Raw genomic sequence first — 14,595 nt, 5'->3', positions numbered from 1 at the left:
CTTTAATGCACCACCCCTGTTTTGGTAAATAAATCCCTCTGTTTGCCTTTGTGAAGAGATGCACATGTGAGCTCACACAGTAACTGGCGGTTTACAGGAAAGGGTAGCACTCTGACAACATTAATACAGACGTCCGTAGCGTCCAATTTTGCACGGTTTGGCTTTTTCTCAACAGGCTGACAAAGTCTCTTTGCCCTTTAAGCCAATGTAAAAGGAAGCAAAGGCCCAAGCCCTCTGTCTAGACAGGATCTGTTTCAGAACTCAATCATCTCTACAACTGGATCTGTGTTCACACGCTGAACATTGGCAAACAGGGAGGTCTCCCATCTGGGTAAACTTCTTAACGTCAGTCTCAATAACTTTGAAGAACCCTAGGATTAGTGGATAAACATTCTCTATTTGTTAATGCAGTGACATTTATGCAGTATTGTTATGTGCTAGGCACTGTTCTAGCTGCTGGAGAACCCATTTGTAAATGAGAGATGAAGTTCCTGTCCTGTGGCATTTGTCACGTATAAGGGGCCACAAGCAATAAAGAAGAAAATAAATCAGAATGTTAGATGCTGACCATAAGTACGATAAATAAAGTAAAACAGTGACGTGAAAGATGGCCCCGCAGTGACATGGGCAGGGGGCAAATTGATATTGGGTGTTGTCGGCAAAAGACCTCATTAAAGAGGCCACGTTTCAGCTACAGACTGAGTGTTAGGAAAGGGCAACCCTGCAAAATCTGGGGGCAGAATGTTTCCGGCGAGGAACTAGCACATGCAGCTGCTGTAAGACAGGAATGATAGAATATTCTAGGAGCAGAGAGTCTGCAGCACAGTGAGTGATGGGGACAGGACTAGGAGGTGATGTGGAGGATACGGATGGGACTCGGTTACAAAAGTTCATGTTCACCATTGCAAAGAGTGCGGACCTTATTCTAAGTCTAGCGGGGAGCTGTCGAAAGGTTTAAGCTGAGTGCATCATGCTATATATATATATTTGTTAACATTTACCCTAGATGCGTAATGGATAATAGTGGTTTGTGAGAGGTAGAGCATAAAAAGGGAGACCAGATTGGAGGCCATTGTGATAACCCAAGCTAAAGATGCTGGTGGCTTTGACAAGGGTGGTGTCAGGGAAGAAAAGCAGAGGTAGATGAATGTGGATCTGTTTTGCAAATAGAGCGTTTAGATCTCACTCATGGTTTAGGTGTAGGAAATAGAAGGATAAATCAAAGACAGTTCGTGGGTTGTGGGTTTGCATATCCTCTTAAGCTTGAGTAGATGATGTTGCTATTCCCACTGAGATGGGAAAGAAGGAGAGTCCTGTTTTGACCCTACTGGTGTGTGTAGTGGATACCTAAGTGGAATTGTAAGGAGGCAGTTGGAAATATACTTGATATTTATTGTTTTTAAGTTGACCTGTTGGTTTTTGGCCAGTGCCAGCTTTAGGCTAATAAACTTTAGACACTGATTTTATTTTTAACTGAACGCTGCTTTCAGCTGTAGGCAGCTAGATTTACTACTGACAATTGTACAATTGAGACCGATAACATCTGCCTCTTCCTGTTTCTGCCTCTCTTTGTGTTCCTCAGAGCTCCTTCATCAGATGATCAAGAAATTCCAGGGTGAGGAAATTTGCATCATTTTCTTTGAATTCTCCCCTTATAGTTTCTACTCTGTTGTTGAGGGAAAAATCATATTATTGGATAAAAGAAAAGCTGTTTCTAGACTAGTGTAGTTGGGGGCTGTATGTGTAAACACATATACTATTAGATATGTGTTTTGTTTTTGTTTTGCTTTTAACTAGTTGTGTGCATCTTGGGCAGGGGCAGGGGTGTGGAGTGGGCATGTGGGTGCTCTTGTCTTTAACTCCTCTGTCAGGGTCAACATTTAGGCCATTCTTCTTTCCCCATGAATGTAGTTTTGCATGTTTCTTGTCACAAGTACTATTTCTAAAGCATTTAAAAATCAGAAAGAACTGTATCTAGTATTGTCACATCCTCTGTGAACCATACTTAACATGTTCTGTTTAGCAAAAGGAGGGTAGGACGGGAGAAAATGATGGTGTAGCTAGTAATAGGGATGGATAGGTTTTGACTAATTTGGGCTAAAACCAAAGGGGTTTTCTTATTTCTGGGCTCTCATAATGGTCCGTGTTGTTCTTGGGAAAGAGTTCTACAGATTTTCTGTACTGGGAGAGGGAGGAACACTGTCTCACATCTTCAAGACCCCAGGAGCCATGGCATGTCTTCCAAGGAAAAAAGTCAAGCCACCGTCGACTCTCATTTGTCACCTGCACCGTGAGGCCCAGGGAAGCAGCCACAGGGCTGGCCCATGTGCCAGTGTGGGACGCCCAGCACGCCGGGATAACAGCTAACCGGAGCACCTTGCCTTTGTTCTCTTCCGAGTCCTCCGATAGCCACAGGGTCTCGTGTAGTGGAAGCACTGAAGGTTGCTATCTCATGGTAGCACTGATTCTCAAGGATGGCTTCTTGGAAGTCGTGGAGCTGTGAGAGACTCTGAAGGCCAGGCAGGCTGTTTCTGAATGGGAAAGAGAGAAAGGTGTTCCAGAGGTCAGAGGCAACCAACCAAAACCCAGGGAGTCCAAAGTGAGACGATGGGATGGTGTAGGGATCGTTGACAAGTTCATGAACTACTGTGGGAGAAACGCCAGTGACTTCTGCGGTTACATTTGGCCAGACAGGCTTCGTGGGCCTGTGGTCAGTGGATGGAGGAGACAGCTGGCACCATGGCGTGTTGTTGGAGTCACGGAGCCCCCGTGAGCTGCGCTGGGTGAGGAGAAGTGTAGGGCCCAACAGGTCTCTGTCTGGCAATAATTTCCCTAGACGTTCCTGTTGCTGCACATTAGTGACCGTTCAACATCTGCTTTTTTTACCGTTGCATTTTAGTTGCTGACAGTATGCATTTCGGATTTTCTAAATGCTTCACATTTTTCCTCTTTTGCAAGCAGCTTGAATGGGCAGGTTGCCTACTTTTAAGGAGATGCTGGCTTTGTCTGTATTGGACCTTAACAGTTCCATGGACCTTCACGATGAACGAAGAAAACACATAGCTTTTCTTTTTTAAATTGAGGAATGCATTGTGACCCCTACCTGTATACCTGGAGCCAGCAAGGACTTTGGGACGAGCCTAAAGTCAGACTCCCAAATAAATCACTTTAGAAGCTTTTGCTTTCATTTCTCTGAGCAGCCAATTATCAAACATTTTGCAGTGGGTGTATGTTTGTGTCCTTGGAGTGAAATACGGAGTCACATGGAGAATAAACCAGAGCAGAAAAGCTACTAGCAGTCAAGAGGATTTAGACACCTTTATTAGTTTTTGAAAAGGATAGATCTTTGGCAGTTCTCTGGAGGTCCAGTGGTTAGGACTCCGCGCTTTCCCTGCCGAGGGCGCAGGTTCCCCCCCTGGTCAGGGAACTTAAGATCCCACGAGCCCTGTGGCGTGGCCTAAATAAATAAATAAAGTAAAAGGGATAGATTTTTATAGTTGTTGAAGCATTTTTAAATTCATTTAAAGAGTGCACTGGGGCTTCCCTGGTGGCGCTGTGGTTGAGAGTCTGCCTGCCGATGCAGGGGACACGGGTTCGAGCCTTGGTCTGGCAAGATCCCACATGCCGCGGAGCAACTAAGCCCGTGCGCCACAACTACTGAGCCTGTGCTCCGCAACAAGAGAGGCTGCGATAGTGAGAGGCCCGCGCACCGCGATGAAGAGTGGCTCCAGCTTGCCGCACCTAGAGAAAGCCCTCGCACAGAAACGAACACCCAACACAGCCATAAATAAATTAATTAATTAATTTAAAAAAAAAGAGTATACTGACCAGTGTGTGCGGAAGTTGATCACAAATTCATCGGTGAATTTCCTGTTTTGGTTTCTCCTGCCCAAGATCTCATTCATATATTTTAAAGAAGTTTGAGATTCAATTCAATATTATGTTTTTAACATATATGATATGCATGTGTAAGTCATACGTGGTTACCTATCAACATTTATTATGTATCTACTAGATATCAGGAGCACTGCTGCCTGTTTCCATAAATGTCTCCTTTAATCCTAACACCAGCCCTGGAAGTGTTAATACTTAACCCCACTTTATTATTTTTTTAAAGAGTTATATGTTTTTTTTGTTTGTTTTGGGGTTTTTCTAATATTTATTTGGTTGCACCAGGTCTCAGCTGCAGCAGCCGGGCTCCTTAGTTGTGGCTCTGGGGCTCCTCAGTTGCAGCTCGTCAGCTCCCCATCTGCGCCATCCGAGCTCCCAGTTGTGGCATGCATATGGGATCTAGTTCCCTGACCAGGGATCGAACCTGGGCCCCCTGCACTGGGAGCACCGAGTCCTATCCACTGCACCACCAGGGAAGTCCCTTTAAAGGCAAGGAAACTGAGGTATTCAGGCCTTATGTGACTTTCGTAAGTACCAAGTGGCAGAGCTTGGCTCAAACTAGTTGAAGTCTCCTGGCACCAAGACCTAGCTCTGTCTTCCTTTCATCCTCCTTTATCAATTAGTAGCCGTTGTAAATAAAAGGAACCCAGGCACAGCCAGTATTTACACACGTAGTGGTACCTGGGTTCCAGGCAGAAAAGCTTTACTTAACAGGACCCTGGTCAGGAAATTCGCAAATCACTTTTGCTGTGCTGTCCAATGTCATTACCACTAGCCACAGATGGCTAATTAAATTTAATTAAAATGAAATGAAATGAAAAATTCAGTGTCTCCGTTGCCACCAGCCATACTTCAAGTGTTCGGTAGCCACCTGTGGCTGGTGGCTCCTTTTGGATGGTGCAGAAGGAGAACACTCCTATTATCACAGAAGGTTGTTTTGGGCAGCACTGCCAGCTCGAGACTTTGGTCCAACCCACAGAATTTTCTCATCGGTGATCCCCTGCGATATCTGTCGACAAGTGAATACTTGGCTGGACCTCCCCGGTCCCCTCTCCTTTGACAATGGTGCGTGTCTGTCCAGATACTTCACATTCTGCTCACTTTTTCTTCCAAGGAGGAAGTTGGCCGGATATGGAAGATGGAGCTGCTTAAAGAATCGGATGGGCTGGGAATTCAGGTTAGTGGAGGCCGAGGATCAAAGCGCTCACCTCACGCTATCGTTGTCACCCAAGTGAAGGAAGGAGGTGCCGCTCACAGGTGACTAGATAACTCTCCCTTTCTCTGCCTCCTTGTCTTCCCCCCCCTTCCCTTCCCCCGGGTGCCGGGACTCTGGGCATTACAGTTTACAAGGATGATGCTGGAGCAGGGGAGGAGATCGGGCACCAGTGGTTCTAATTAAACACCCCTCTGAGCACAGGAAGTGGTTCATTGCTGGGGCTATTGCCAGCTCTGCCACAGCATGAAGGAAGATTAGATTTCTTTCTAATCCAGTTTGAGTGTCAAGTGAATGTTACTTATCCTGACTTTTGGGATGTTTGTGCCACGTGGTTCCTTATCCACGCATTGGAACACCACATCCCTGACATCGTCACTCCCATGAGACTGTGGCTGATGACTTGGGAAAGTGATGGGGTTTAAATGTGACCACAGTTCGTGTGCCGTGTCTGGATTCGTCGGGTCTATCCAGATTTGATCCACACTTAGATATGTGTGTCTCTGCCGTGCAGATGTGGGGGGGGAAAAATAAATGTGAATTTTCTCCTTGTGACCTGAAAACAATTCACACTGTAAAGCTTCTTTTTTAAACTGAACAGTCATCTGAAGTAGGAAGAGGGACAGTGCTTAGGCAGAGCATGTCAAAGAAGAAGTCCATGTTGAGTTAGAGGGATGTAGCCGTCCCCAAATGTAAGCTAATGCCATGTAGCTAATTGCGTCTGTATACATAGGGCGTCTACTGTTTGCAGAGCACAGTGGGACGCGTATATATGTTGGATGTCCATACATATACAGTAGGTGGATAAAGGTAGAGTTTCACTGATGAGGGAGGTGAATCTAGTCTGGAATCAGTGTTCGGTCCAGGTACCCTGACGCTAAGGGGGAGTTGGCAAACCAGAGCAGTATTGGCCTGCTCCAGACCGAGGGAGCTCTCAGAAATGGATCTCATGAGACACAGTTGAAGGAGCTCGAAGTATTTAGTCTGAGGAATAGAATACCAAAGAGAGGACCAGGGCACAAACTATCAAAGTGTTTCATGCTCATCAGTCCCCTAAGTAGAGAGTACGATCCTGATAACTCAAGTAGAAATAAGATTAACTGCAGGTGTCACTTATCTGGGTGGCAGTAATTATTGAAAGATTAAGACCTTAGATAGTTTGTATGCAGAAGAGCATCATTACACTTCCCAAATGATGGATGCTTTAAGGAACTCGCATGAGATAGCCATTTTCCCATTAGCCCTAGGTTTCAGGTTCTAGTCTGTCTTTGGAAAGTTAGCAATTAGGAAATTCCTGTGCTCAGAGATGAGCTTATGTAGAACTGTTCTTTCCTATTTTCCATGTGAGCTATTTCTAGTGGGTCTCACCATTTTCTTACAGCCTTAGCTTAGATATGTGTGTGTGTGTGTGTGTGTCTGGGTATTTAATTTATATGTGGGGCATTCTAGTTAATAACTGGAGATGAGAAATGTGGGATTAAAAAGGAACAGGGACAGAGGTGATCTTGATGGTGGTGTGGAGAAGTAAGCCCAGGGACACTGGCCCAAACCACTACGTTCTCCTGTATTCCTGAATCCCTCTCCTCCAGAGTGCCCACCCACATACCTCTTTGACGTTCCAGTTTGCTTGTTCTCTGTGGTTTTCCTCTTCCATTCTCTTTCCATCCTGAGCAACAGCCCGGGGTTCTTAGCCTTTCTCTGCTTTAGGGATTTTTGAAGAACAGAAAGCAGAGGCTCTCAGAGTCTCTGGTGCCTCCTGTCTTCTGTTAAAACCTAGATTCATAGAAAAGATTATGATGCATGCCCTAGAGGACACAGAGAGGGACTGGTAAGGGGGGGAGGATAGAGAACTTGGTCAATTCATTGAAACAAAGCAAGGAGGAGAGAGTCCATAGATTAGAGAGAAACAGAGCGGGGTGAATCTGGGAGTGTTGGAGACAAGCATGGGTCCCAGCCAATCCTGGATGCCGATGTAAAGCCTTCAGAGGGGATGGTGGAATCCTGGGCTTTGGGTCTCTCAGCCTCACCAGATTTCCCATCCCATATTTAGCGATGGAGATGAAAAGCCTCTGACTGCTTTGGGATCAAGGGAGACCAGGCCATTGGAGGCTCAGTTGGAACCCACACACTGTTAACCCACCATGATTGACGGGACCTGCCTGGTGCTCTGTAACAGTCTGCCACCCTTGACCCACTGTAGGGCAGGCAGACCCCGTGACGACTGGGCCTCCTGCCAGCCCAGTGGGAAGGAAACTCCAGGTCGTTCACTTAATTTAAAGGAAATAAAGAAATAGAACACGTTTGTACGCCTGTGTGGTACACCAGGTCTGATACGTACAACAGCAAGCGGTAACTTAGGCAGTTTCTTTGTTCATTTTTCTGTTCATCCTTCTGCTTATGAAGCTTGGCGGTAGGGACACAAAGAAGAAGGAGGCGTTGTGAGACTTCACCCTGGAGGCCCTGTAGCTCTTGGGGGCGGGGTTACAGACACACATGGTGTAGTGCCACAGGTGCCGCGGAGGAAATCTGGGCAAGGGTGTGTCACCTAGGAAAAGAGAGGAACGTGGGTTAGAGAAGGATCCCTGGTGAGCTTAGGTTACCTTCGCTCTTTTGGGGCTCAGCTGAGACTCAGATGATGACTCAGTCTCAAGGGCAGGGTGGCAGGTAGGACTAGAGAAAAGAATGACCCCGAAAGCCTTGGGGTCTCGGTTCCTCTATCACATCTCCACTTGGATGGAAGATGTTTCGTTGTCGTTGATGTGGGATAGGGTGGTAACTTGAGATGGTGCTTGTTACTAAACGACCATCTGAAATCGTGAAGCCCGTCACTCCCCTAACTGGGCAGACAGAAGGATGAAGCAGTCCCATCCCAGCTGTCTCCAGCTGTCCCTTCTCCTCTTTAGCCCATTCTTAACTGTCCCCTCTCACAGCCCTCCCCAGCTCCAGGAAGGTGGCCCTTCTCCAGCCCAGAATGTTTTGACGAGGGATTTTTTTTCCCATCTCCGTTTCCTCAGGGATGGCAGACTGTCCTTAGGAGATGAGCTGCTGGTAATCAATGGTCACTTACTAGTCGGGCTCTCCCACGAGGAAGCTGTGGCCATTCTTCGCTCAGCCACCGGAGTGGTTCAGCTGGTGGTGGCCAGCAAGGTAGGTGGTTTTTGTTTGTTTTGTAGAATATTTTAAATGGTGGCGGTGGTTTCAAGCCCTCCCCATGTACGACCCCCCCCACCCCACATACACACGCATATGCGTACTTGCCTTTACCTTGGGCCATTCAAATAGCCATGATTCTACGGTGCGAGCCCACAAGGGACCCTGAGCTAAAGGGCATTTAATCATCTTGCCTTCCTTGAAGGGTCTTTATGGGTATAGCTAGGAGATGGAAAAGCAATAACAGGACTAAGGAAAAGGGAAGAATGGGAGGGTAGGAGGAAAGACAGGGGGGACAGAGTAGCAACTGGTCCAGGGGGAAACCAAGGAGGAGATGTGGAAGTCAGTGGGACAGCAGGGGCGGGAGGGGGGCGGGAGATGCGCATCTTCCAGGTCCCGCCGGAAGGACAGGCTACGGGCTGCCGGGGCCCCCTCGCAGCACAGAGTGTTGGTGCTGGAAGAAGCCTCGTGAACCCCGCTTGTCCCGCCACACCCCCGCCCTCTTCCTCCTCAGTTTTACAAATGACCCAGCGAGGCAGAGCTTCCGCGGGGGCTCCCGTCTCGAGGAGGCCTTGATTCTGCCGCCGGCAGTGCGGCCGGGACCCTGGTTCTTGACCCCCAGTGGTGTCTGTCTGTCCCCTCCGTCTCGCTGCCACTTCTTCGTCACCCAGCCTCGGGCTGGGACTTCTTTCACCCCCACCCCCGGAGTGTGTAAAAGTAGTGCTGATGTGCGGGGTCCCCATCTGCTTTCTCCCCGGGGTCTCGCCAGCCTTAGAGAACTGGGTAGAGGCGGCAGGATGCCCCAGCTGTGTGGCAAGAGGGGAGGAACTGGGCTGTCTGGGATCTGCTCCACTGTCTGAGGAGATGGTGCTGCTGTTGAGACCAGGGAGGGGCCCACAGGACGCGGGGGCTTGTGCAGCGGGGCCACGGGCGTATCCCAGTGCTAGCTGAGGGGAGAACGGGTGTGAGGCCCCCCAGTCCTTAATCCTTTGCAGCAATACGCCCTTGACAGGATGGCTGCTTTCCCCCGGTTATCCCTGATGCGATTTTTAAACCCCGCATCTACAGGTTTTTATATATTTTCTTTCTTAGATTGCACGGTCTATTGCCTATTTGGGGAGTGTTTAATAAATAGATGAGAAGAGTATTTTGAGCCATCTGAAAAATTGGCTTTCCTCCCTTGATACCGTTTACCCCAAGTCCCTGAGCTAGACCCTTAGGCTTCCAACCAGAATCTAGAGCCTTGGCAAAGACTTGGCAGGAAGAGCTGACACTGAGGCCCTGGAGGCAGGAGTTGAGACACTCTCCATCCATAGGCCCCCTCCTCCCCTCCCAGAGATGCCGTGGGGCATCCCCTCCCTAGGGGTGGGGAAGGAGCAAAGCTAGGGATGTTCTTGGTCAGCCTGGTGAATCCCACAAGGAGGGAAAGGCTGTGAGGGAAGGAGAAACAAATTCCTCATTTGGCCAGATGTGGTGGGAGTTTGGAAAGCATTACTGGTTCTTACACACACACACGCACACACGCACGCACCACACACAGTCCTATCTTTGCACGGCCCACCTCCCCACAGCCTGCAGCTTAAGAGCACAGGGGTTCTGCACAGGTGGTATACCATGTCCCCCAAACCTTTATTTCTGTGCTCACTTCTTTCTCCTGCTAGTTGGAAAATGAGGAAGAGAAGTCCCTTCAAAGTCAGCCATTATCCACAAACACACTACACAAAGAAAATAAAAACAAAAAGGGGCCACTCATGGGTAATTAAGGGGCACACATGAGATTTTTGAAAACAAATTTTGGAGTCTGACCAATATTTTCACTCACTGACTTGAAGGAAGAAAGACACTCACATGTATTGGGTTCCACTGGGTGCCAGGCAGTTCGTACCTACTATCTCATTTAATTCTTAAATCCCATGAGAGAGCCATTCATTCATTTTATTCAGAGGATGAAGCTAAAATCTAAGAGGATAATTAATTTGCCCGGAGGTCACACAAGCAGTGGGTGACAGAAGCAAGTTTCATCCTGGGTTCATTGGACTTCAGAGTTTCATGCTGCCCCTTAGTCGCCTAAGATATAAAGGACACCAGAGTCAACGGTATTAGAAAAAGGTAATGTGTTCCTGCCAGAGGCCTGGACATTTAGGGACACTTGCTGGGGTCTTTGTAGGGCTGAGCAGCATCCAGAGCTGAGGAACAGGTGTCCATTCTGCTTTTCCATCCGTTGACTCTTGGCCAGCAGTCCTGAGCTATGGCCCTAAGGCTGACCCAGTCCTCAGAGTTGCGACTCCTTCCCATTTGCTCCATTTACAAGTAGGCAGTACGCTGTTACGGCAGCTGCCTGCTCTTTGTTCCTGAGCTTAATCTACACCATCCAAGGTGCTTATCCGTGGAGGAGAAACAAGAAGTCAATCTTTAGGCACCTCTGGGCATCTGTTCCTTTTCTTCATCCCACAAGACCAAGTCATCCACAGGCTTTGTTTCTGTCTTTATATATGAAGAGAGGGAGAAAAGAAAAAGAACTTTTGACTTACTGAATACAGGAGTAATAAAACATCTAAATTCATTATTGCAGATAATCGTCACCTTGTCACAACACTTTAAGGCATTGTTTTGGAGATATAGCAGTTACTTTCTTCTGGAGAGGGTGTCTCATGTTTCCACACAAATATGTCATTTGTGTATACAGAGGAGCTTAGAAAGTTTTTGTTGAATGAATAAACTCAGAATATCCAAGTTCGTTCTGATATTCCTAGAAGTACATGCGTAGAAATACAGCTTTCTCTCGTGCCCTCTCTCTTTTTTGTTTCACTGTTGGCTTTTATTAACAAGAAATATGTATTCATTATATCTAATGTAGAAAGCCCAGAAAAATATAGAGAAGAAAAAGAAGATAAAATGTTTGTAACACCGCCAACAGTAACTCTCCACTAACTGGTGTGTCCTTCCAGACAGGAACGCATATGTGTGTGCAAATACACAGCACGTTTTCTTTTAAATGGAATCAAACACACGGAGGCAGTGCACCTGGAGGCAGTCCCACCCGTCCCATTCAGGTGCCAGCACAGCCCTTTAAAACCTGTGTATCTTGAGCAACTTACTACATCCCTCGAAGTCTGACTTGTACAATGAGAATCAATAACTGCTTCACGGGATGTTCGGAAGATTCAATGAACTATAAAGGGTTCTGAACAATGTAGCTGGTCACAGTGAGCACTTGGAGAAATGTGCTCCTTTATGGTTATCACACAGTATTGTATCCAGTTTATTATTACATCTGTTATTAATACAGTTCTTACATATTATTTTTAACCCGCTTTTTCGGTAAGTAACATACTATAAGAACGCTTCCCACATCAGGAAATAAATTTCTAGAGCAGCATTTTTTATGGCCGCGGAGTATTCCATCCTGTGGCTATTGTGAAATTTACTCAGCAGTTGGGACTTTCACTTTTTTTAAGCTTTCTATTAATAGCTGAGCAGAAGAGGACTCAACTCACTTTCTCATTAATAGCTCTTTTTCCCTTCCTCGGGCAAAGTCTAAAAGTATGGTTTCACAAATTACTGATCTAAAATGATGAGCTTCAGGTACCTTGAAGGTGGAAACTGCATCAAACTAGTAACAAACGACATTGTCACCAGGTGCCAACTCAGTAGTAGTTTGTAACGTCCCTTGTGTAAGATGGGTATTTTTTGTTATTCTCTTTTCTGTCAGCCCCCAAGGAATATGATGATCAACACTCTCCAGGTGTTTCCTTCCTTGTAGAAATTGCTGGTATGGGGGAAAGAGGAGAGGACACATTGCTCCTCTTCTCTGGCCTCAGATCAGCCCTGCAGCCCCGGTCCCTGGCCTCACGTGCTGTGTCATTTCCCAGGAGAGCTCTGGGCTCCTGTGTGTGCCTCATTTGTCCTTGGGATTGTCACGTGGTCTCACTGATCTCGCCTGCATCCCTCAACCCATTCTGCCCTTATTTGTGTGTAGGAAGGAAGGGCTGTGTTGATGAAGCCCCCTTTGGAGTCTCATCTTAATGGAGTCTGATTCCATCTGTTTTTGTTGACCTTTAAACGTTGTTCAAGGGCTGCTTTCATGGCAGAGGCATTATCAGTCCCCACAGTGATTCACTGAACAGTCTAATCTCTTTCTGATGACCATGGGCCTGTGAGATGAGCAATGAGGGAGGGGAAGATATGGTGGATGTTTAAGCTCTGAGCTAGGCCTGGGGACACTGCACTGAGTAGACATGGTTTGAGGAACTCTCAGACAAGCAGGGGAGATAGATGAGTAAGTTAGACACACACAGCGAGGCGATAAACAGTAGAGGACGTTAGAGGGGAAAGGAGAGGCAAATGCCTCCAGAGGTGATCCAGGAAGGCTTGCAGGAGACGATGCTCAGGCTTTGCCCAGAGAGGCCTTAGTCATGAGAGGAAGGGTGGTCTAGGCAGGGGAGCTGCTGGTGGAAAAGGCAACAGGGCAGGGGAGAGCCCGGTGTGTTTGAAAGTCAGTACAGCTTGAATGGAAGGGATGGGAGAATGGAGGGGGGTGAGTTTGGAGAGCTGGGCAGAGGCCAAATCTCTGATGTTAGCCTGCCAATGAGGGAGTTTAAACTATATCCTGAAAGTAAGACAGGGGAGGGCATTGAAGGATCTTAAGTTCAGGGAGATTAGATTGCGCATAGAAACATTCACCTAAGAAACATAGAATCATCAAGGGAAAAAAATGGGGGCTTCCCTGGTGGCGCAGTGGTTGAGAGTCCGCCTGCCGATGCAGGGGACGCGGGTTCGTGTCCCGGTCCGGGAGGATCCCACATGCCGCGGAGCGGCTGGGCCCGTGAGCCACGCTTGCACCCCTGGAAATGTGGAACCTGCACTCCATATAGGCTTTGGATTGGGAGCACGTGACCACCCGCAGTTGACTCAGCTAGGTTTACCTTGACCTTGACATCATGGGGTAACTCGTGGGCCTTTCATTGTGTCCCCATAGGAAAGCTCTGCAGAGGACCTCCTCAGGCTAACATCTAAGAGTTTGCCTGATCTGACCAGTTCGGTAGAGGACGTGTCCTCTTGGACCGACAACGAAGACCAGGAGCCGGACGGGGACGAGGACGAAGGAACTGAATCGTCTTCCGTCCAGGGAGCGGTAAGTGTGCCTGTGCTTTCCCGGGCTACTCTGCTGGGGTGATGTTTTCCTGAAGACATGGGTGCCAGGATCAGAGATAAAAGCTTGAGATAGATATAGATAGTATGGTCGAGACTGGGATGGGAGAGGACCAGAGTGCATCTTTTTATTTTTTTGTCAGAATCATCCAGAAAAATCTGTGAGGGTAATACTTTTTATTTAAGAAAAAAAAAAAATGACACTGGAATTGACACTGGAAATACGAGAGCAATTGGGTATTGAGTTCAGTGCATATATCAATTTCTAAGAAGTCTAATATATACAAGGGTTTTATGGCTACTTCTTGATATAGTGTTTGAAAACTATCGTTTGTGAATTTAAACTTAGACTGAGAGATGTCCGGTTGAAAGTGGAATGTTAAAATAACACAGAACCCATTCAGGTGAAGTTGTATAGATGTGTCTCCCTGTTTTCATGAAATCAGGACTTTCCCACGGCTTGTAGCGCTTCCTTACCCAGCCTGTGACGCCTCACGCCCTCGTGGGCTGCTCCCCAGCGTGGTCTGGCACAGAGTCGGGAGGGCTTGTGGTTAGCTGTGGTTGCAGTGCAGCTCTGTGGTCTCCTTTTTGTATTGCAGATCTGGTAGATACGTCATTTTTAGTGTAAAACCTTGTTAGCCACTGTTCCCCATCCAACCAGCCCTAGGGAGGGTGCTTGCTTTCTGCCATTTGGAACCCTTACTCCTTCCCATCAGCACTGAACCTAGTCAGCATGGGTAAGCGTTGGGAAATTTGTTTATAATTAGGCCTTAGAACAGGGTTCCCCAAACCCCGGTACTAGTCCACGGCCTGTTAGGAACCGGGCCGTACAGCAGGAGGTGAGCGGCGGGCAAGCGAGCGAGGCTTCATCTGCTGCTCCCATCGCTCACATTACTGCCTGACCATCCCCACCCCGTCCGAGGAAAAATTGTCTTCCACGAAACCAGTCCCTGGTGCCCAAAAGTTTGGGGACCTCTGCCTTAGGAGACAACAACAAAAAAAATCTCTTTTCCCATTTACATGATATGCTATTTGAATTTAAGGAAGAAAAAGTTACTTTTCCCCTTTCTTTATGATCACGGGAGTTCCAGGGCCACTGAGTATGGTGGTGCAGATTGTGGACTGCACAAAGGGGCCACATCTAAGGGAGCACTATTTACATCGTAAACTTCATAGGCTTTTATGTTTAT

General features: G+C 47.4%; 1 protein-coding gene across 1 annotated transcript in view; it reads left to right on the top strand.

Annotated features, from left to right (window-relative positions):
• LOC132422483 (PDZ domain-containing protein 2-like) overlaps positions 1 to 14,595 on the top strand; it is a 168,565-nt gene that overhangs the window by 94,104 nt on the left and 59,866 nt on the right. The window contains exons 3-5 of the mRNA XM_069540531.1: positions 5,006 to 5,148; positions 8,119 to 8,251; positions 13,233 to 13,388. Of these exons, the coding sequence (XP_069396632.1) occupies positions 5,006 to 5,148; positions 8,119 to 8,251; positions 13,233 to 13,388 (432 nt within the window). The remainder of the gene's footprint in view (positions 1 to 5,005; positions 5,149 to 8,118; positions 8,252 to 13,232; positions 13,389 to 14,595) is intronic.

Source organism: Delphinus delphis, chromosome 3 (genome assembly GCF_949987515.2).
Source record: "Delphinus delphis chromosome 3, mDelDel1.2, whole genome shotgun sequence".
NCBI classification, from domain to species: Eukaryota; Metazoa; Chordata; class Mammalia; order Artiodactyla; family Delphinidae; genus Delphinus; species Delphinus delphis.
Note: the sequence above shows the minus strand (reverse complement) of the source record. Positions and strands in the feature narration are given on the sequence as shown.